The 22,886-nt window shown below is 48.0% G+C and overlaps 2 protein-coding genes across 2 annotated transcripts in view; both read right to left on the bottom strand.

Moving 5' to 3' along the window:
- Nucleotides 1-2,545, bottom strand: part of RTCB (RNA 2',3'-cyclic phosphate and 5'-OH ligase) — a 20,385-nt gene extending 17,840 nt beyond the window's left edge. Inside the window, exon 1 of the mRNA XM_004675714.2 lies at nt 2,338-2,545. Coding sequence (XP_004675771.1) covers nt 2,338-2,430 — 93 coding nt within the window. The 5' untranslated portion in view covers nt 2,431-2,545. The remainder of the gene's footprint in view (nt 1-2,337) is intronic.
- Nucleotides 2,546-4,188: 1,643 nt separating this feature from the next.
- The window catches only part of BPIFC (BPI fold containing family C), a 30,674-nt gene continuing 11,976 nt past the window's right edge, over nt 4,189-22,886 (bottom strand). Inside the window, exons 7-16 of the mRNA XM_004676472.2 lie at nt 22,485-22,545; nt 19,933-20,024; nt 18,509-18,685; nt 17,354-17,407; nt 16,486-16,656; nt 15,598-15,665; nt 8,431-8,473; nt 6,999-7,062; nt 5,281-5,357; nt 4,189-4,462 (exon numbers count right to left, since the gene is read on the bottom strand). Coding sequence (XP_004676529.1) covers nt 4,340-4,462; nt 5,281-5,357; nt 6,999-7,062; nt 8,431-8,473; nt 15,598-15,665; nt 16,486-16,656; nt 17,354-17,407; nt 18,509-18,685; nt 19,933-20,024; nt 22,485-22,545 — 930 coding nt within the window. The 3' untranslated portion in view covers nt 4,189-4,339. The remainder of the gene's footprint in view (nt 4,463-5,280; nt 5,358-6,998; nt 7,063-8,430; nt 8,474-15,597; nt 15,666-16,485; nt 16,657-17,353; nt 17,408-18,508; nt 18,686-19,932; nt 20,025-22,484; nt 22,546-22,886) is intronic.

The raw sequence follows: 22,886 nt of genomic DNA, 5'->3' as shown, positions 1-22,886 counted from the left end.
CCGGAGGTGACCACATGGCACAGCAGACCTCTCCTGACCTGCCCGCTGCTCCCCTCAGCAGGGGATCTGCCTGTTCTGCTCCCCACTCTGTCCCTGGTGAATCTCTCACCCTCCGCATCTCTGTATGAATAAATAAATAAATCTTAAAAAAAAAAAGCAGACCAATCAAAAACTCAAATTCTAAATATAAACATGCAGCCTCTGATCTGTGTACTTTTTCTATGCTTAAGACCACACATTACATTTTATTGTGCCCTCTCATGACTTACAAATGTATACATAGGTAAATAGTGAGTTAAAAAAAAATCTATGTAGCTATATGCTCAGTTTGATAATTTACATAATTTTAGGAGGCTAACAAAATTTTGTGATAAAGCTGCACAAAAGGCTGTGGAAGATGTAATTATGTAACACCGAAGGCTAGAACATGCCTAGTAACAGAGAAGCAAAGTTCCAACACTTCATTTTTGGGACAAGTAAATTTCTTTTTTATCTTCAAGATGACTTCTGAGTCTTACCACCGCATGAGTAGCAAGCTCGCAGGTGGAAAATGCCTCCAGTAAGGGCACATTTACTCATTACATGTCAGGTACTGTACTGGAGATAAAAAACAATTTGAATTCCTGCTTGAGGAGCAGCATCCAGTTCAGGAAGCAGTCCAGGCAAGAAAAGGAAGCCAGCTGCACTGGGCCACCACAGAAGTCACAGTGCTTAGGTAGGAGGAGGAGAGAGGCAGGGGCAAAGTCCAGGGAGGTGGGGGAAGCATCAGTTTGTTCCTTTTCGCACTGGTTGCTGACAAGGAACATCCCTGGGCACCAGCACATTGAGGAGCTGAACACAAAGCTGGCATGAAGATGAGAGGGCAGTGTTTTCAGGAAACAAGGGTAAATCTGTAGTGAAGCTTAGGGAGTTCAAAGAGGAATGGAGGCTAAGGCCAGCGGTACTATTATTAATAGCGTGAAACCCCACGACTCTCAGGAGAATGGGAACACAATGCAAACTTGGCATCGTGGACAACAACAACTTGGGAGCAAGAAAACCAGATTTCAACTCTGTGCCCAAGGGCTAGCTGGGTAGTAAAGTGCCCCAGTCGTTAAGCAGAAGTGGCTGGCAACGAAACTGCTTCTAGACACAACATGCACCAGCTCCACATCCTCTGTGATGACCATGGCAATACTGTCTTTTTAAAGTTCCTACTTCATTTAGGCAACCAGATTAAACTGAAACTTCACAAATTGAAAAAAATAAAGGAGTGCTAAGACTGAGGGTTTTTTCTTCTCAGAGTCTAAGTGCTTTGTCGGGGACATTCAGTAAGTTTTGCTATTGCATAAAAAGGAGGAGTGCACGAGGTCCTTTTATCCAGACAGGATTCCGAGGCTGCATGGCACTTAGAGGGACTTTAAAGACATTTACGGGCTCTCCCTGGTGGTGCTACGGGTTATCAGCAGCCACCAAAGCATCCCTGGCCAGGGAGCGGACCTCTCCTGACCCACCTTCTGCTCCCCTCAGCAGTGTGCATCATCAGTCTGCCTGTTCTGCTCCCCACTCTGTCTCTGGTGAATCCTCTCACCCTCCGCACCTCTGGCCTGTACCCCAGTTCTTGTATGCGTAAATAAGTAAAACTTTTTTAAAAAGCCGTTTACAAACACGTGCACCAAAACATCATCAACACCCTCTTTCTTCACTTAACGGGAGAGAATGAGCACAGATGGCAAAATGCCAGAGAGAGGGCGGGCGCCCGGGGTTCCAGGCTCTCGATACTGGTTCCCAAGTCGCCGTCAGGAATACATCGTCCATCCTGGCCGGGCTGTGTACGGCTCTCGGGGCAGAGGGTGCCGTGCCTCCAAGATCCTCAAGGTCCTTACGCGGTGCGAAATGAAAAACGCCCCTGCCAGATTTTTCTCGGCTCTTAACGAGGAACACGATCGTTTCATTTTAAACCAATATGGAGCAGCGAACACAGGTCTGCAACGTCCTGTCCATGACCAGTGTGACTCGGAGTGCCCGAGTCCGATCCCAGCCACGCTACCCCGACTGCCTGTGCCACCTTGCCACGAGTAGGGGCGGACCACCTCTTCGCGGGGGTCTCACACCCCGGAGTGAGGACGCTCGGGAAACGCCACTTTCGCCGAGACTCCGCCTTCCGGCCCCCGGCCGAGCGGGGCCCGCACCCTCCGCAGAGTGAGGTGGGGAGGTGGGAGGCGCCCCGCGGGGGGCGGGGTGGCCACAGCGCCCACTAGGGCTGGGGAGGTGAGGAGGCTGCGGGCGGGGACGGCGGGAGTCGGCGCGCGCCCCAGCCGGAAGGCCCCGTCACCCGGTCCCGCGCCGTCGCCTCACCTGCATGTTAGGGACGAAGCCCTTCTTGATTCTCCAGCAGTTTTTATTGATCTTTTCCAAGAACTGCAGCTCATCGTTATAGTTGCGGCTCATGGCTGCGGTAACAGTGACGGAAGCTCCAGGCCCGGCTTAGCTGAGCGGCCACCACGTCCTCCCCGCGCCGCCCACCACTCCTTCCGGGACCAATGCGCAGGCGCAGCGGCGCCGCGGACGCAAGCGACGGCAAGCGCCGAGGCTCGAAACTCATCACAGGACTCGCCGTTCTCGCGTTAAGTTAGACTGCGCTCTCGGGTTTACCTTTTCGGCATTCGCAGGTGGTTCTCTTCCAGGCTGTAGGTATATTAAATCTGGTGGTTTCCGTGAGATCTACTCTTCGTTTGGGAAGTGCTTTTTGGCACTGAAAAATATACGGAAACTGGGTCAATGTCGACTGCTCTAATGAATGCAAATGCTTAGAGATTACACCCACAACAGGGAGGGGAAAAAGATTTTTGTAGGCGAGGAAAAAAAATGAGTCAGTACTACAACTGAAAACTTATAATGGTTGAGAATGAGTTCTTGGATACACATTAAATAATTTTCAGAAAACAACAGCGCAAAGAATGAAACAGCAGTTTCTCATTTTATAACGAATATTTATGGGTGGTACTATATATAGCCAGTGTTCCGATGAGGAGTAAATCTCAGTGCCTGAGGGTAGCGAGGGCTTCCCCAGTGCACCCTTCTTTAATGTCTATACTCTGTGATCACGCATTTATATGTGGTGGCTCTTGTTCATAATAGTAAGTGAGATCTAAGTGATTCCAACTTCTAATTTTGCCTTACGTCAAGAACAGTGACTTCGGAATCCATAGGTCTAGGATTCAGGGTCTACCTCTCTGTCCCCCAGTACTGACTGATTAATGTCGCCAACACTTTATCTCCTCTATAAAATGGGATCATTAATCTTTCCAGAGGGGCTGTGAGGATTAAGTGAAATGGCACTCAAGAAGTCATCCGGCCAGTGCTTAGAGCATCATAATCACTCCGCTAAATGGCTCTCTTCCCCCCTCCACTAAGTTTAAGTGCCACAAAAACAAAGCTATGATTTCTGCATATTTCTTAATTCTCCATGTCAACTCCCCATTCCTCCTCTTGTACCCCAATTTCACTGCATTAATTAGGTGTTCTAACATTAGTCATCATCAGCTATGACTTGTGCAGGGTAAGTGATCTGCCACTTCAGTTCATTTAGGCGAGAAAACATCCTAAGATTTAAAGAAGGGACACAACTTGCAGTTTCCTGCCATCACCGTTACTCACTGGAAACATCTAAGAGGTCATCCTTTTACATCAAACCTTGAAATCTCAGTTTTTGTCAACAATGAAGATACTAAATTCTTTCCTTATCATTCACATATATTCAAGGATGGGACATTTTGCAAATAAAAAGACAAGGGTCACATTGATAGAAAACAATTTAATTAAATACAGGAGATAGTTACAGTAAATACAAAATAAAATCTAATATGCGGGATGAGGAAAATCCCGCAGAGCTGAGAGGATTAAATAGGTCACGGAAAACAAGTGGTGCAAATCTGTACGTCAACATATTTCTCACTGGAAATACATGTCTAGCTCTTGGCCCCAGAATCTTATAAACATTAGAACATGTAACATGCATTCAAACATGACTGCAGTCAATCACACACACACACACCTTGGAGAGACACCCACACATACACCCCAGCTTAGCTCTTTCAACTAGCTTGCCTCTTTCTACATCCTAGAGGGCTTACGAAAGAAAACTGCCAGCATCACGCAATTCACCATGATGTTAAAATTCCAATGTGCATTGTTTTCCCTCTCTGTGTTTACAGTAGCTGTGGGCTTAAGGCCCATTTATATCATGCAATTCACCATGACTTTAAAATTCCATTGTGCATTGTCTACCCTCTCTGTGTTTTCAGTAGCTGTGGGCTTAAGGCCCGTTTACTTCCTGGAGTGGACTCCACACAGGCTATCATGCGGCAGGTTTCCCTCTCCACTGCCAGTTTCTTGGGTCCAGACCTTCCCAACCATAGAAACCAGGCTGCTGCTTGGAGGATGTTTCAGATTTCAGGTCCGTAGAAATCAATAGGAAACCCTGAAAAGAATACAATGATAAAGATAATGTCGGCTGGGCTTTGCGGCCACAGGAGGGACACAAGGTTTCTTTACCAAGTTCTGTGGTGTTACCCACGCCGCTGCCCTGCACCCCCTGTGAGTCTCTGAGTCACAGGAAGAGCCATTTTGGATTGCTGTCTATTGCTGTAGAGGGAAGACTGGCAGGGGAGACCAAGTACAGGGTGGAGAAATCAGCCAGTCTTCTTTCCGGCTCCCCAGAGGAGTCTCCCAAAGGAAGACAAGAGGTGTTTAGAAGTTTGTTGATAAGAAATAACCAGGAAGCAGCTTGCAACAGATCCCAGAACCTAGAAGAGGGGTTTTGGTTCCAGCAAATGTTTGTGAACAATTTTTTTTTGCAGGAAGAAGCCCAGAGGATTGTCAGTCATTAAACTGTGTCTACATCACAGAGAAGTAGCCCCAGGATACGATTCAATTCAATTCAATTCTGAGTCTCTCAACAGGGCCCTCCCTGGGGGCCCAAAGCACAGCTCTAGGAAGCTGTCGGAAGCCACTGCTGCAGCAGTTCCATCCCCAGCCAGGGAGGTGACCCGCTTGGCGCAGCAGACTGCTTCTGTCTCGCTTGCTTCTCTGCTCAGCAGTGTACTTTGTCAGTCGGCCTGTTCTACTCTCCCTCTGTCTCTGGTGAATCCTTTCACCACCCCTGCACCTCTGGCCAGTACCCCAGCTCTGTATGTATAAATAAACTCCTTTTTTTAAAAAAAAAAGTTAGCAAATTAGGAAGAGGCCAATCCCATAATGATGAGAAATGGTTGGTTAAGAGGTGATTTGCATTCTTACCTTGAAAACTTCAATATCTGAATTGACCAATGAGAGATTATGCGGGTTGGGCAGAGGAAATCCTTGCTGCAATTTTGCTAAAATATAAAAGAAGATGTAAAGCAATTGGACATAGGCCCAGGCATCTTAGCAAACAGTAAGAGACTAGCAAGCAGCTTTTTTTCTTTTTTTTTTTTTGCAAGCAGCTTTTTAATAATTTAGCTTTTCATTCTCTCAACTTCTCTGTTTATATTCCCTCTGATTATGTCACTGGCATATTTCTGGAAAAAGCATTAATGAATCTGTGTTTAGTGAAAATGCACCTGCATTTAAGTATATTTGGATGGCAGAAAAATATTGGCAATTTTTCTGATTTATATTTTGCAAAGTATCTTATTTAGTGGATCCTGAGAACATCTTGGACTCTAAAATACAAGGTATTTTAGCCAAGCTGAATTCAAGACCCTGCAGTGTGTAAACAACTACAGAGGAGGAAGATGCTATTCAGAGTTGCTCAACAGCTACAAAAATGTTACCTGTCCACTATTCTATATGGAATCTGAATGCGGGTGGCAATAACCTCACACTGGTTCCTTCACAAATGATCTATTTTAGATGCATTAACTCTAAGGATTTCTTTGTTTGCTTCTAATTTTATTCAGCTCAGATCCTACTCTAAGGGGCAATCTGGATTACTTTTAATAAGTGGTCGCTGAATATATTTATTTACGGTAGCTATCTTATTGCCTTCAAAGACATGTAATGTCCTAGAAGCAGTTAGTGACTGGGGTTAAGTGGCCTGTCCAATGAATTCAAGACCGATGGCTGACTCTACTCTACCCCAATCTCACTCATCTGATTTCTTCCACAGAATGCTTTACCTTCCTGGCCTGGGGTTGTTTGTTCTTGCAAACTCAGAGGCAGATGCTTCAGAACATCAATTTTCACAGTGACTTTATGCCTGCAATCTAACACTTGGTTTTGATTTCTCCTACTTTTTTATTTAATTGGACTTTTTATTCCATTTCTTTAAAAAAATCAAAGTAATTTCCCACTGTCTTTGACATATGGTTTGCATTGACGTCCAGGCTCTCACGTGATACACTGTAGACTCTCAAAAAACAACCACCAAAAAAATGTGCCTAGGGCCCTCCCTTGTGGATCAACAGGTTAAAGCGCAGCACTACAAAGCGATCCACAGCCACAGCAGCACGACTTATAGTCCTAGGGAGGTGACCCACATGGCAGACCTCTCCTGACACCCCCCAGCTGCTCCCCTCAGCAGTGTACTTTGTAGATCTGCCTGTTCTGCTCCCCACTCTATCTCTGGTGAATCCTCTCACCGCCCCTACACCTCTGGCTTGTACCCTAGTTCTGTGTGCATAAATAAATAAATCTAAAAAAAAATTGTGTCGTGCCTATGGGCCACAGATATCTCCTTGGGAGAATCATTTCATTTTCAGCCCACCTGAAGGAGACACTTGATGCCAGCATTAAGGGCTTCCTATTTTTTTAATTCAACTGGTGTCTGCCAGTACTCCCTGATGTGGATACGACCCAGAATAACTCATTTCTCAACCCTATCACTGATGATACATACTATTGAGGTAAATTCTGGGTAAAACCAGTCTGGGTTCATAATAACACTCCAGAAGTACAAGTCTATGGGCGAAGAGTCCCAAGCAATCTCCAATGTGTAGCCGATATCAGAGTCACATCGTTTGCCGAGAATCTCTTACCGTTGGCCAGTGGGAGGACACCAAAGTGGAGAATGGAGGACAGAACATTTTCAAACCTCAAGACCTAAAGTGAAAGGAAAAACTACATCAGTTGCCCGGACAGGGCCTTTTGATAGGCCCATGCCTGGTGGACATGCTCTTCCTCAGACCTATGCAGGACAAGGAGCAATAACTGGAATCTCTCCACAGAGATATTTTAACCATCCAGCCATTCTGTGGGAAGCCATATAATGGCATTTCTCAAACTTTTGTTCTTGAGAAGGGACATTTCTGCTCCCCTCAACTCCAGATCATGGTGACGACACATCTTAGAGACGCCTTGCTGGCAGCAACATGGTAGCTTAGAGCTGTGCCTAGTATATGACAATGTAGAATGATGGATGGATTTCCCAGTTCACAGCCTTCTCTTGCTTCCCTGGGAACCCCAGTGACAGGTGTTCCTTCACATCCTGTCACGCTCCGTAGCCAGACAATCCCCTACGTGTAGCCAATATCAGAGTCTCATTGTTTTCTGAGAACCTCTTACTGTTGGCAAATGGAGGAACATCATATTTTTGTCTTTAACAAATGATGGAGGCTTTATATCTCTGAGAGTGTTGGTTTTGGGGAAGCTGCAGGCATTAAGAATAAATGGATAGGGCCCTCCCTGGTGGCGCAGCGGGCTAAGGCATAGGACTGCAAGCTGACCGCATCTGCCTCAGTGCAAGTTCGATCCTGGGCCCCGCAGGGACCCACATGGCGTGGCAGACCTTTCCTGACCCACCCGCTGCTCCCCTCAGCGGTGTACTTCGTAGATCTGCCTGTTCTGCTCCCCACTCTGTCTCTGGTGAAGCCTCTCACTGCCCCTGAGCCTCTGGCCTGTATCCCAGTTCTGTATGCACAAATAAATAAATCTTTAAAAAAAAAAGAATAAATGGATAGAGGACTATCAAGGGGTCTTTGCCTCACCATCAAATGACTCACTCAGTGAGTCTTTGTTGAGCATTCTGTATGATTAGTGATGAAAAGAACCTCTCTGCAGCTTTACCTTGATCAAATTTTAGGTGATGGGTAGAAAACCCAGTCAGGGACTAATAATTTACATCTAGCCTCTTCTTCCAGGAGTCACCATCTTAGATAACTATGTAGCATTTACATAACTATATAGCATTTTTCTATCCAATAATGAAATCTCCATGTACATTTCAGGTTTTCCCCTTTTGAGTTCTTTGAAAAGGTCTTATGCATAACTAAAGGTTAACTGGAGAGGCCCTCTCTTATTTAACAGCTAATGGGCTTGGTGGATGAGTAGCTACCTATAGATTATAGTTAAAACTTATACTGCCAGGGAAACCAAGTGCCCAGAGACAGAGCAAAGAATCATTCATCCAGCCACTGTGTGGGAGAAACCTCCCTCCACCCTGGACAGGGGATTCTGCTGGCTGTTTCCTACCTCAACATTACTGTGATTGGACTCTGGCAAAGACAGGCGGAACCTGAAAGAAACAAACAGCAAAAACAAACAGGAAAAGGTTAATGGAGGGTAGAGTTCAAAACAACCCTCTCGGTACAAAGAGACAAAAAAAAAAGGGGCTTTTTATTTTTTTAGTTCAGTGGATCACTCTTAAACACAAACACTGTATGAACATAATGTTCTATGGTCTCCAACCTTTATGTTTGCTGCTTAAGAAGCAAGACAGGAATAGCAGAAGGCTTGGGTTTGTAACTTAAAAGTGCTCCCTACATGTATTTACTACATGGGGCTTACAGTTGACAGCTTGGGGTGCAGGACAATCTTAACGTTTCATGTCTTCCTGCTCTGACCTTAATCTTGGAACTTCCGTGTGCCAGGTTGCTCCCTTATTAATAGATGACTATACTGCTGACAGTGGTGACAGTGACAGTGATGACAGTGGATGGCACGTATGGTTCTAGGAGCTTTATAAGCATTTTACAGTTTAACGTTCCCAATGATGCTGTGATAGGTGGATAGGTGCTATTGTTATTTCCTTTTTTGCAGATGAGGAAATGGATGATCAGAGAGGGCAACTGAATTACTCAAGTCAGGGAGTCAGCAGCTGAGAGATGCAGGTGACATATCTCACTTTACCTGATCCTACAATCATGTCCAGGCCACATCTCTCAGAAGCTGTACTGTGCAGATTATTGCTTCTGAAGGCTAACACATCAGGGAACGTTAGTTCCAGCAGCCATCTGACATGAAAGGCAGCTTAATTGTGAAGAGTAGGGGATCAGCTGAATGCCTGAGTCTGAGTTTCATTTCTGCTTCTTGCTAACCATGTAGACTTACTTAATCTCCCTGGATCTTAGATTTCTCATCTATATAATACAAAAATATGAATAAGCCATGAAATCCAGGCTAAGTGGCTACATTGACCTTAGACGCTAGGAGCCTAAAGGAGGGGATAAACTTAATTTAGCTCTCTGTTTGGAGCTTGCATTTAAGATGTCGTTTACCTGAAGCAGCCTGAACAAGCAGAAACAGAGACACTTGCGCCCCCAGGTGGCTGGAGACTGAGAGCATAGAGGTGGAGAGGGCGACTGAGAGGCAGACATGCAACTACTAACAGAAACTCAAAACTCCAGGTATCTGAGGAAAAGCCTCTTCATACTTTTCCCTGCATGAACTGCCTTGGGACTAGACCATCAACTTGAGTCATTAACCCGTAACCCTAACAGTTCTTAACCCTAACCCGTTTTCAGCCCATACCTGCCAGCACCTCCGTCCTCAAGTCTGGCCCCCCAAATCTATGTAAGCTCATTTCCTTTCTATCTGAGTCATCTCCTATCTTCTTGCCAGTCAATTAAAAAATAAATCTGATTTCTTTTATCAAATATCTGTTATCACCTGATCCATGCATGTTGGAGAGAGACCCCACAGATCATTTAACACCATGAACTAGATTATCCTTTCCTCCTAAGGTTGTCTTCATTCTGTTCCTTCCCTAGTTCTCTGGCCATAGTTGGAAGGATAATTTACTCAAGGACAAGACTCAATAAATGAAGAGAAACCGGTAGAACAAACTTCCTGCCTTGGTTCTGAAAAACTCGCAAGCTCAACTTCGACCACTAAGTGGCGCCCGAGTTCGGTCCTTTGACTTGATGCTCTATCAGGCTCTCTAACCTGTTACTAAAGAGCCACCCCGACCAGGAAGGAAGCCACAGAGTGTTTGGGAGAGAAAAGCAGCTCAAATAGCCTCGCCGCTGTATAAAGGTATAGCTTATCTTACAAGTTTTCGAGAAAGATTATTGCCCGAACGAACACCAGAGATAAAGTGCGAATTCCTGAGTGGCAAAAGGGCCAATATTCCAAGTAGGACGTAATGAGGGTCAAGTGGCCCCGTGGCCATGGCAGACATCAAAAATAAATCCCACATGAGGAATTCATCATCACAGTTGCTTACCTCTTTGCTCCTGACTATGAAATTCTTGAGGGAAGAGATCTAGTCCTAGCAGCTTTCATTCCCAAGATTGTGTCTGTTTGCTCCTTGACCTCGCCAGTGGACATTTATTGAACACCTAATATATGTATCCTTGAGAGGTGCTGGAGAGTCAGACACAGCCAGGTTCTCACAGAGCTTAGAAACGAGTGGGTAAGCAGACACTATTAAAATAACCTCACTGGCCCTCCCTGGTGGCGCAGCGGGCTAAGGCATAGGACTGCAAGCTGACCGCATCTGCCTCAGTGCAAGTTCGATCCTGGGCCCCGCAGGGACCCACATGGCACAGCAGACCTCTCCTGACCCACCCGCTGCTCCCCTCAGCAGTGTACTTCATCTGTTGGCCTGTTCTGCTCCCCACTCTGTCTCTGGTGAAGCCTCTCACTGCCCCTGCACCTCTGGCCTGTACCCCAGTTCTGTATGCATAAATAAACAAATCCTTTAAAAAAGAGGGGAGGAGTAGGAAGCGGTCGAGGTGATGGTCACAAAGTCCTCAAGGAGGAACAGAGAGCTCGTGAGAGAGCACAGAGGATGATGCCAGAGGCAGATGGTGGGTGAGCAGCCTGAGTTTCTCGGGCCACATGAGAATTTTGATACTTGTCCTAACTGCAAGAGCTCTGTGGCAGTTTCCCAAGAAGAAAGAGGGTGTGTGTGTGTGTGTGTGTGTGTGTGTGTGTTAACAAAACTGGGAGGTACAGGCCAGAGGAGCTGGAGCAGTGAGAGGATCCACCAGAGACAGAGTGGGGAGCAGAACAGGCAGCTCAACAGAGAACACTGCTGAGGGGAGCAGCGGGTGAGTCAGGAGAGGTCTGCCGCGCCATGTGGGTCACCTCTGGGGTGGGGATCGAACTTGCACTGAAGCTGCCACTGCTTGGCTTAGCTTCGCAGTGCAGCGCTCCAACCCGCTGCGCCACCGGGGAGGGCCTGAGGACATCTGTGCTTTATAAGATCATTCCGGCAACAGTGTGGACCCCAAGAAGGTGCCTCTTCTATGCTCAGCAAGTGCCATCCCGGTGAAGACCTTTATAGCTGTTTATATTTATGAAGCATGGAGAAGTTGTACGTACAGGAAGGGAGCAGTGAACACTGCTCAGCAGGTACACCGAGCGTGCTCCTCTGTGGGCTTATACAGTGCCCTAACTTGCTGCAGGAATCCCGAGAAGGTGTGGAGGTGAAGGAGCCAGTGTGAGTTGAAGGGGTGTTTGTGTGTGTCTTGGGGGGAAAGAAATTGCCTTGGAGAGCAGCACCCTAGCACGCCTGTCCCCAGCGCCTAGTACCGTAACTGCTTCTGAATCTGAATCTGTGGTCCTGAAGGTTGAAATCTGAGCAAGAGCAGTGCGGTGCGGATGCTCATCCCATCCTCACGGGCTGGATACACGCATGAACATGCAGATAAGGGAGGTGGGTTGGGGAGTTTGTCAGAATTGGGGTTTCTTTGGAGGTTTGCCAGCCTAAAGCAGAATATTCATTTTAGGGAGCCATGGCAGGTAAGGTTGGCTGCTTGAAAGACAGGACCAGCAGATAAAGGGTTTGGAGACCCCCAGTTGTGGGCAGAATCCAAGGAAGAAAGATTTCAAGGGCAGGATATGTGGAGCACATTCCAGTATAAAAGGATTCTCCTGTGAGGAAGAATTTCCCAGTGGCTTGGCCACTTTGCCTTGGGAATCTGGGACTATCACCGCTGAGTCTGGGAAGGGTGAAAGAAGCTATTTAGAGGTTTCTTTGTTGCTGGGGCAGCCCACCAGGCCTCGTCTGCACTGGCTTCAGGAGCAGCTGTGAAGAGGGCGTGGCTGTGGTCAGGCAGGCCTGCTCTCTGCTGACCTGCTCAAAGCCCCGTCCCAACAGAAACTCAATCCCTTCTTCCCAGACCTGTTTTCCTTTCTGGGGTTCTCTCCAGGTGGCTCATGTTGGGAAATGTTTATCTGTCCAAGCTGTGAGGAGTGGAGCGAGGAGGCGATTCTATCTCGTTGTCGTGAGATAAGCTCGCATTTTTTGACAGTGTGGCGTGGGAGGGCTTGTAGGGTGGTGTGTGTGTGTTGTGTGTTAATAGGAGTGGGTTGGAGTGGGGTGGGGTGCAGTTGGGAGTGTCTAGACCTTTAATCACAACAATTTAAAAAAAAAAAGTTCTAGCATTCTAAATGGTTCAACACTAACATACCTTGGATTGTCTTAAGGTTTGCAAGTGATTAAAGGCTCAAGTTGCTTAGAAGAACACCAAGATAGGAAGCGTGTCATGTAACCTGGTCTGCACTAACTTACAGAATATTTACTATGTGGACCAACTTGTACTGGGCACCTGAAATTGAACTGTGTGTGGAAACAAAAGTCTCCATTGATAGAAGTAGGAATCTGCTGCGTGACTTTCAGAGCCAACACCCCAGCTTCAAGGACCATCCTGACTGCCAACTGCTCCCACTTCCTTGGGCAAACTTTGATCCTAGAACAGAAGAGGAGGAAACGCTTCTTGGGTGGGAACAATCATCTCTCCAGCCGAGTGTGTGCTGAGTGCACATGACACCCCGTCTCATCTGCCAGGACGCGGGCTCGCAGAGAGGGTCTGTGTTACTGACACGGAAACTGGTCTGTAGGAGGGTTAATCCCCTCATTTGAGGTGCCACAGGGAGCAAACCTCCGGGCAGGATTCAGACCCAGAGGTGCCTGACTCCAGAGCCTGTCCTCCAAGCAGACATATCCGCACAGGTCATGTTTACTGCTCATGCACCCAGATTTTGCCCTTATTTTTTCAACCACCTGGCTCCTCAGGTGGACAGCTTTCCCCTTCAGGCCCCAATGCCAGGGCCTCCTCTTCTACTGAGGGGGACCCGCTGCTGTTTTATTGTAGGGTGACTCGTGCTCATGGGGTTCCTCTTCTGGGCCAGGGTTTTCCTTTTCTGTCCTAGGTCTACGTCTTATTTCCTAAGTCTTTATCTGCCCACCACATCAAAGGCAGTATCATGTGGTAAGTTACCGGCCTCACCCAGGTTCAAGTCTGACTCTGCCATTCAGTAGCTCCGTGACTCGAGTAAGTTATTTGACCTCAGTGAACCACAGGATGGGGGTAGTAATACCTACTTCCAGGATTATTCATTTAACCTACAGACATTTAATCTACAACGTGCCCGATCCTGAAGTTAAAGAGTTGGAAGGTCTAAATGAAATTATACACGTGGAGTGCTTGGCACAGGAACAGGGGACAGGCGAAGGCTCAATCATGAAGAGGAGGCGTAAATGGTGGCCCACAAAGCTACTCTAAGAACCATCCCTGGGCAGGGGCAGGGGAGGGAGAGCTTCCCTGGAGAGGCCACTCCTGGAGTGATTGTGCAAAATCAGGGCCCTTTTCCCCTGGCTGAAGTCAGCCCCTGGTTGCAATAGTAACCATAGCCAGCATTTCTCGAACATTTGACATGTACCTTAGGCGTATGAATTCATGTATGTCTTAAGCACCCCCCAAGTTGGTTTAATTATGTCCTTCACATAATAAAACAACCTGCCTGAGACCCCACAGCCTATGAATGGAACCAGCTACTGTGACGCCAAAGCCAGGTGGTCACGGCTCTTCTAAACACCCCGCACTGGACGGCTTCTGATTTCTGCATCTCAGGCTGGGCTAGTCAGGCCCGAGCAGCTCCACAGACACACGCAGGCAGGGGGGTGGTTAGAAAGCCTGTGCTGACCCCGGAGCTGGGTTTGGGGACCACGTGTCCCCCCCCGTCCTTCGCAGGCAGGGGGTGGTTAGAAAGCCTGTGCTGACCCCGGAGCGGGGTTTGGGGACCACGTGTCCCCCCCGTCCTTCGCAGGCAGGGGGTGGTTAGAAAGCCTGTGTTGACCCCGGAGCTGGGTTTGGGGACCACGTGTTCCTCCGTCCTTCTCAGGGGTGCTTCTCTGGTTCCCACCCATGCTACACCTTTCCAGCTGTGTTCAAACCAGCTCATCCTGAAGAGCAGCCCTGGGGCTTTGGGGAGTGGAGGAGCTGGCTGGGGCAGCCTGTTGGGAGGCGGGGCTCCCACTCTTGCTGCAAAGCTAAGGCCTTCTGTCAGGCTCTCCTGCCTCACCCCCAATCTGCCTAGCACCCCCAGTCTGCGCTGCCCCTGTGGGATTTGCCTTCAGCCCAGCACTCACAGCCTGTGCCTGGGACAGGGCCGCGTGCTCAGAATCTGCTGTAATGTCCCGCCGCCTCCATCTGGAAGGCCTTCATCGTATTTGAACAAGGGTCCCTTCTATGTCTGGAGGGAAGCTACTTCACACGGCTGACGGCCGGCTTTCTGCAGTTCTGCTTGCTCGTCTGGTCCTAGCTGTGGACAGCGGTTCCATGTTTCTGTGCTCTGAGTCTCCCAAAGCCCCGTGTGGATTCGGGGTGACTGACTGACCAGTCCTTCTGTTGGTTCCCTGTTCTTTCTCGACCTGCTTTGTCTGTTGGCACTTGCTCTTTTTCCTTTCGTGGAGTTCGTCTGGGCCCTGTGATCATTCTGGATGCCCCCAGCTGCGCTCCAGGTGGCCAGGCACAAGGGCTGTACAGGTGCTTCTTCCAGCAGCAGCCAGAGCGCCCTGAACGGTCGACGCCAGTCACTGCTTGGGCCCTTGCGCACCACACGCCTCGCAATTGAGAGCCGGCAAGGCCCCAGGACACAGTTTTGTTAAATCTATAGTCTGTAATGAGGTCATAACTTCCGAGCCTGAAGGTCCCTCAGAGATGATTCAGTCCAATTTCATTATTTTTACAAAATGATTAAGAGACTTCATCATCATTAGAGAAGCAGTGAGCAGGGACCTGAAACTCTACTCTTTGACCTCAAAGTCCATTCTCTGTCCTAAGACACTGATTCCTGAATTTGCTGGAGGGGAATTTCAGTTACTGCTGAATGATATTGCTGGACCCTTAGAATGTGCATTTGTAATTTGGTAACTTATAATTATTTTGTCACCTATTTTCTCTTATTCTTATGTAATGGGGGGGGGGGAGAAAAAAAACAAAAAACTTGGGAGCACATGTTTAAGCTAAGTCCCGATGTTGAAATTGTGGGTTGAATACAGGAGAGCTGCGTAAGGGGCTCATTTTCTACTCAGTGGCATCCTCACCTGCGCTGTTCACGTTCATTTTGTCTTTGGCCTGTTGACCTACTTAACTAAAAGTTTCCAACAGTCAGGTGGATTGATCTTACCTGTTCAGAGACAAGGAGCAGATCAGCCTTTGTCCCAAAATAGCCAGGCCAACGCTGGTACTGGCAACCTGCAGGCAAGACACACGGACATTACCAAGTGGCTCATCCTTGGGCCCACACCAAGTCCTACGGTGGAAACATGGCATGCTCCACTTTCCCTTTCTGTCTGAGAGACATTAGGAAGAAAGAGCTCTGCAGAGACTGTTTTTTCAGGTAGGGGAGTCACTGTAGACATTTTGTTGAGGCTCTCCATGAAATCATTTAAAAAATTTCTGGGCTCTCGCTGGTGGCACAGTGGGTTAAAGCGCTGCATTACGAAGTTCTCTGAAGCCACCGCAGCATGAGTTCGATCCCCGCCCAGGGAGCTGACCCACATGGCGCAGCAGACCTCTCCTCTTCTGGCCCACTCGCTGCTCCCTTCAGCAGTGTACTTCGTCAGTCCACCTGTTCTGCTCCCCACTCTGTCTCTTACTGCCCCCGCACCTCTGGCCTGTACCCCAGTTCTGTAAGCGTAAATAAATAAAACTGAAAACATATTTTTTCCCTCCAACTCTCTTCTCCATGTCCGCTCTCTCTGACAGCTTGCTAATGTTTGTGGATTTACTACCTTTCTCTTGGATTGCATTTGGTCTTCACCTGCTCAAACAAACTGGAATTTCACCTTGACTTACTTCAAAGAGAAAAAGGAACTCAGCCATCAGTGTAACTGAAGCAGCAGCAAGGAAACACAGGAAGCGAGAAAGGTGGGAGGAGAGCTCTTTTCCAAGGACTCTGGCCTCCCGCACCTCCCGCAGCCCTCACTCCTAATGGATGCGACACCCCCCAACACTGTGGTCAATGCAGAGACTGGGTGCTATGCACCGCTGCCCCCTGCCCCTGAACACTTACGAAGTCCATGGAAACGATGGTTTCCGCGGTAGAGTTCTCGAACTTGGTGAGCAGCATGATGGAGGCAGGGATGTCCAGGGTGAAGTTACCCGGCAGCAGGTTGATGACAGGGGGCTTAGTGGCCATGATCCGTACCATGAAGGGCTGGGACAGGATGTAGATCTCTGCAATCTGCCTCATTCGGGGGAAGAAGCAGAACCAGGGGCATGAGGGCAATCACAAATCTGGGGTGGCTTGTGGTGGTGAAAGCTTAAATCATGCATTTAGAATACAAAAAAAATCTTTTATCAACAATAACGACACTAACACCTGGAAAACCTAATAAGCACAGATGACGTTTTCTGAACACATTCAACACGCCAGGTTCCCCGCCAGGGCTTTCCTTTGGGTCTCGGTTAACCTGTACAAGAGTCCTGTTTCACAACTGCAGGGAGTGAGTCTTACAGAGCGTCATTTTCTCCAGGTTCCCTGTGAGTACCTGGTAGAACTGGGACCCAGCCCTGACTCCAGAGCCTCTCTCTAGAACCAGGATGCAGACTGCGCATCTCTCTGTCCTCAAGGCCAAGCCTGAGGCTTTAAGTCTCACCATGGACACAAACTGGACATATTCCTTCAGTTCCCACCTACACTGATGATTTCAAGTAGATGGAGCCTTACAGAAGGAACCAAGGGCTTATTTTGTGAGCATATGCTGCCTTCATAACTGGGTCAGTAAATGCTTGTGGATATTTTTTAAAAATAGTTTGAGGATGGGAAGTTGGACTTAGACCCAGTCTAAAAAGGAACAAAAAGAACCCATGTGTCTCCCAGAAGTAATTGCATCAGCACCAAACGCACTATTAAGGACTCAAAAGTCTAAAGTACTCACCCGGGAGAGCAGGTTGCCGACGCCTTGAGAATTCTGAACCAAATGTTTAGAAATCTGGAAAATCAAGGCCATCATGTCACTGTCAAGTTTTCACCTGGGTTGTCTTTTCAGGAAAAGCCTCGCATTCCTTACAATTTGTGTGAATCATCTTGCACCAAAAGAGCCTTTGTGCTGGAAGCAACCTATCATTTTTATAACTCAACCACAGGGAATCTGAGGCCCAGAGAAGTACAGCGACTGGGCCCAGTTCACAGAAGAAGGCGAGTGACCTTTTGATCTTGGGAACGTGGTGTGTATTATCTGCATTTGACCCTTGTGTAAATGTCCTAAGGTCAGTAAGTCTTGCCAGTAAGTCTTGTCACTGCCTCATTTTCAGAGATTATCAAGCCATAGGGTGCTTAGGTAATCCTCTTCACTGATGAATGGTTTCAAGTCATTTTCAAGCTAGATATATCTGATTCTTAGCATTATATCATACCTGGTGAGGTCACACTTAACATTTGGAACATTTGATGCATAATTACTTGTATAATTAAGGCCCATAAGATGAAAAGATTCACACGGGATGTGTAATAAAAGTTGCTGGTTGACTGGCTAAGCGTATTCTCATTATAAAAGGGAGGAGCATGGCCAAAGAATCAATGAGTGTCTGTACTATTAGTGGTCACTGAAGAGAAGTCAGTTGCAAGTACCAACAGGTGAAATCTTGATGATGGCATAAAACAACGAATAAGGCAGTGTTGATTAATAGGCGGCACAGAGGCATCCTGTTCTGTGCTAGGCACTGGTCTGAATGCCATACATGTATTTAAGCCTCCTTAGCACCCATAACAACCCTGTGAGCACGAGACTATTATTTTTCTCTCCATTTTCCAAAGACTGGCCCAGAGAAGTCAATCAAATTGCAAATGTCCAAGGTCACAAGTAATAGGTGGTGGAAGGGGATCTGGCATGAGCTAAGATCAGTGAGAGCTGTGGCTGCATTTTAGGGAAGGGAAATGCAGCCCCCCAACATTCTTACAGGGCTCCTTCACTCACTGTCTTGCTAGGGGTGTCATCTAAAGGTGCAGGAGAAGAAACATGACGTAGAAACCCCATGGTGAGACTCTCCTAAGTCAATGAAACGTGGCCGTCACCATCCTGAACACTACTCACCTCTTCGGTGGACAGAGTGACATTGAAAGCCCCAGCAGCAAAATGAGCGAAGGAAGCAGATTTCAGGAAATACTCGGAGATTCCGATGTAGAGCATTGAGTCACTGCGCGTGGGGAGCTCGAAGGGAACTGGTGAGAAAGGGGGGTCGGCAAGGTCTTCCAGGGGGTAGAAAACGCCCTGTGGGGAAAGAGAGAGAGACCAATGCCTTAGCTGAGACAGCAACTTGCAGAACCAAGGAAGGTGGGTCTGCTCGAGTCAGAGTAAGAAACATTCTAGAAACTCAGTTGGGATTTAAAAATGAGGCCCTCTGACTCGTTGACTAGTGAATGCTTCAAAGTGGTGCTGAATCCTGGGTGTGTCTACACGGTGAAAAGTTCCTCCTCAGCCCTTTCTTCAGAGAAAGGAAGGCAGACACATTTCACTGGGGGGTGTGGCTAACTCTGCAGGACCTCAAGTATACCTGTCCGCCCTGGCTGAAGTTGTGCATGGGTGAGCACACTCCCCAGTAAGGCCAACAAGCAAGCCAGCAGAGCACAGTGCACTCAGTCCTGCAAATGGCTGCAGCCCGCTACCTTGTTTTTAGCAGAAACTGCAAGAAGCTTCAGGCCCGGTACAAACATGCACCTCATCCCCGCGTCGGGTACACTTCCTGTTTTTCTCCACGTACAAGGCTTGTCAAACCCTACATATACTCGTGGGTCTTCCTGGACTCCAGACTCCTGTTTCAGCTTTTTGCAGCTACGAGTCTCCTATGTTGGGAGTTAGTTAGGGAGACCCTCGAGCCCCTCGGTGACTCAAAGGACCCAGGACTCTAAAGGGTTGATAGCAGTTACTGTGGCAGTGCTGACACTACCTCATTCTACAGGGTGTTGTTATGAACTGGAGTCTTGCCTACATTTAACTGATTTGAAGGACTCTGAGTGATGGAAACAGAAGCCAATATGCATCTTAAAAAATGATGTTAGCTTTCAGGCAAAACTAGGCTTCGTTAATTTTTTTCCAGATTTCACAAATTCCATTTCCATGTCCTAATGACCCTGACAGAGGTCATTAGCCCGCAATTAAATGGACTAACCTCAGAGTAAGGAATGGAGCACTCAATAAGGGGAATTACTGATATCTGAAGGTCCAGGAAGTTCAGACCACTCCACTCACTGCCTCTTAGAGTCCAACCTACAGCCAAAGGCAGAGACGTCGTGATATTTAGCTGTAGAAGGAAGAGGCATACTGTGCAGTCCAAATGATCATTTCCCAATCAAGAGGATGTTCAATCCTTTGAAAGAGCATGCGCATGAGGGGACAGCTTGCAAGGAAACTAAATGATTGGAAGAGCGTGTAGTTAAGATTTCCTCCTCCCATAATACTCCACCCTGAATCCTGACTATCGCTAACCAGAATGAAGACACTGGTCATGATGACGTTACCTTCAAGTTCAGGTCAATGTGATTCTCAGTAACTTCTGGAGAACTGATTAGGGAATAGTCCAGCACAGTATAGTTGTCAATCTTGGTTAAAACTATATAACAACAACAACAAAAAAAGATGAAAATTTACAATCATCAAAGGCTTAGTGTAACATGACTAATGTCCCAGGACAGTATACACTTTACATCTCTGTTGTGTAAAATAACAACTACTCTATTTCTTAATACATGCCCACTTTTCAAAACCCAGGAGAGGTAATACATTAAAAGAAGCATCCTTCTTAATCACATTACACTGGGATAAACACATTTCAAAATCAGGTAACATTTTGGTATGTCCTTTTGATACATCCACCCCCAATGCATATGTGCTTCTTATTTTAAAAGGAAAGTTAGACAAACAAAAGTCACTTATCAATTTTAACACATATGGGACTGGTACACTGAGAGAAGACTTTCAGGTTTTTTTTTTCCCCCTCAAATTTCATTGATTTGCCAATTGTTTCCACGGCTCTGTAATATCGGTGGCACAACTTCAGAGCTCAACACCAGCACACGCCCCACTCACCCTCCCCTCCGGCTTCCCGTCACCCCTCCCCTCAGGCGGCCCCTGTTTTTCATAGTCTGCACGTATTTTTGTTGAGTTTTGCCAACAGATGTTCTCTATACTCTGCAAATGAGGGGGAAACCACCCTCAAATTCTATGGTGCAGCTTCCCACGGAGCTGGAACTTCACAAGGACTATGGATATTGTTGCAACTGGAACTATTTTTTTTAAAGGAATGTTGAGAGAACTCTTTAAACCAGGGAGGCCAGGGACGCTCAGGCACTGCTCTACCTTCAGGTCATTCCATTACCACTTTCAGAGCAAAGCAGAAGGCCAGCGGGCAGGGGGAAGCAGTGGGTCTCAGGAAGCAGGGATTTCGGGTTGAGTCAGGCTGCAAGTTCAGGGCTACAAGGGTAGGGGGCGCAGCGTGCAGGGTGAATAACATCCGGGTCATCCGGGTCGCGGCTTTCCGCTTTGACATCTGTATGCACTACATTGAGTTCTCACCGGGCTGGTTTCTGTGCCCACCTCCCCCGGCCATGGCCCCCTTTATTCATTTTGCCTGCGCCACAGTGGCTCCCTTCCCTTCTGGTAACCAGCATTCTGTCGTCGGAATCTAAGAGTTGGCTCTTCTTTCTTTTGTTTGTTCGTCTGCTTTGCTTTTTTATGTTTCACGTAGGCGTGAAATCATATGGTATTTGTGCATTCCTGACTAGTGTGAACAGACGGAAACCGGAGGCAGACTCAGATCATGCAAATCTTGCCCAGTGCTCTTGAAAGGTTTCCATCTCGGTTCAGTACCTGCCTTCACAGAGCCCTGCACACCCCAAAGACCTGACCAGTGCTTCCCTCCCCTCTGACCTCATCTGCTACTCTCTCCCCCATGCCTCTGAGGTGTGCCCTCCTCACAGTCCCCCCAACCACCAGCATGTTCCTGCCTCGGCCCTGGAGCTACGGTTTTCTTTACCTGGAACACAGATGGAGGAAAGGCTCACTCCGCACAGCCCTCTATTTCCTTAGGGTTCTTACTCTGAGGCCACTTAAATCCCCACCTACTCAGCGGATTTACTGGAAACTTCCTCCAGCTCCTTTCCTGCTTTATTTTTCTTCTTGCCACTCATCACCAGGATGCCATAGATTTTACTAATTATCTCTTGCTTGCTGTCTGTCTCCTCCCACTAGTCTCACAAGGACAGGGATTTCTGTCCCTGAGGCTTCCTGCTGCATCTCCAGTGCCAAGAACAGCGCCCAGCCTATTACAGGTGCCAGTACACCATCGTGGACGAATGGAAGGGATGCAGGGAGATACACCCACAAATATCACGGGAGCACAGAGGGCAACATCTGGGGAGCAGGCTTTCTTGGAAGAGATTTACTTGAGCTGAATCTTACAAGATAAAGAGAAGGATCAGGACAGGGGGTGAGCCAGAGGGTAGGGAGTGGAAGGAGTTGCATCTCTCAGGGCCCTTGAATGCTGCTGGCAAGGACATAGGTATGGAATACTACTCACTAGATGGCTGGAGGGAAGAGGAAGCTCTCGCGGGCAGCAAGGACAGCATGAGCAAGGCCAGAGAAGTGGTTTGACTGGGGAAGCAAAGATGAAGCCAAGAGAGGCCGATAGGAGCCAGAAGGGCGGGATCATCCACTTGGACTTGAACCTGAAGACAGTGCGGCAGTCACTGGTAAGAACCAGTGGGAGTAACCCAGATGGCTGGCTTTCGTCATCTGCAGAGGGTGGACTCAGTGCCAGGGCTGGAAGTTAGAGTGGCAGGGAGATTGACCCTGGTTTGCATCTCGCCCCCGGAGCCACCCTCCTGCAGGGGCCATGGAGGGGCACGGAGGGCCTGCCCCACACAGGCCCTGTCCTCCCACACACCTTCCTGCAGGTCTTGCATGCGGAGTGTAACAGATGGAGCAGAGCTAGCCTGCCTGGACAAGCGACCTGAGCACGCCAGGGCTGAAGGTGGGACGCCAACCACCCAGGGGAGATGGCGCAAGGACTCACCCTCCAGCATGCTGAGGTTGGTTTTCAGAGCTTCTACCTCATTTGTGATGATGGGACAGAGCTGGCCGTGAAAGGAATTAAGAGAAAACACAAATCGTCATTTATACTGGAAACATCCACTTATGGGTGGAGACCCTGTCAGCAAAGGCCTCTGGCGGGAAGCTGCTCTCTCGCTCGGCGAGACTTTCCTCTCCACTGGTTGCTGCCCAAAGGCCCCACGTTACACTGACCTGGATCGCAGGTCCCTGAGGGCTGCTAAATGTGGGAGCCACTGGGATGACACCCATTTGGTGCCATAAAGAGCGAGCCCCTGGCTTTCCTTTCTGCGGCATGACAGGACAGGTGCCCGGTCTGGGTGAACCTGCTGAGCCTCCTGAGTGCTGCCCTCTCCCTCCCCCTCCC

This window comes from Condylura cristata, unplaced genomic scaffold (genome assembly GCF_000260355.1).
Source record: "Condylura cristata isolate star-nosed mole 26May11 unplaced genomic scaffold, ConCri1.0 scaffold00004, whole genome shotgun sequence".
NCBI classification, from domain to species: Eukaryota; Metazoa; Chordata; class Mammalia; order Eulipotyphla; family Talpidae; genus Condylura; species Condylura cristata.
Note: the sequence above shows the minus strand (reverse complement) of the source record. Positions and strands in the feature narration are given on the sequence as shown.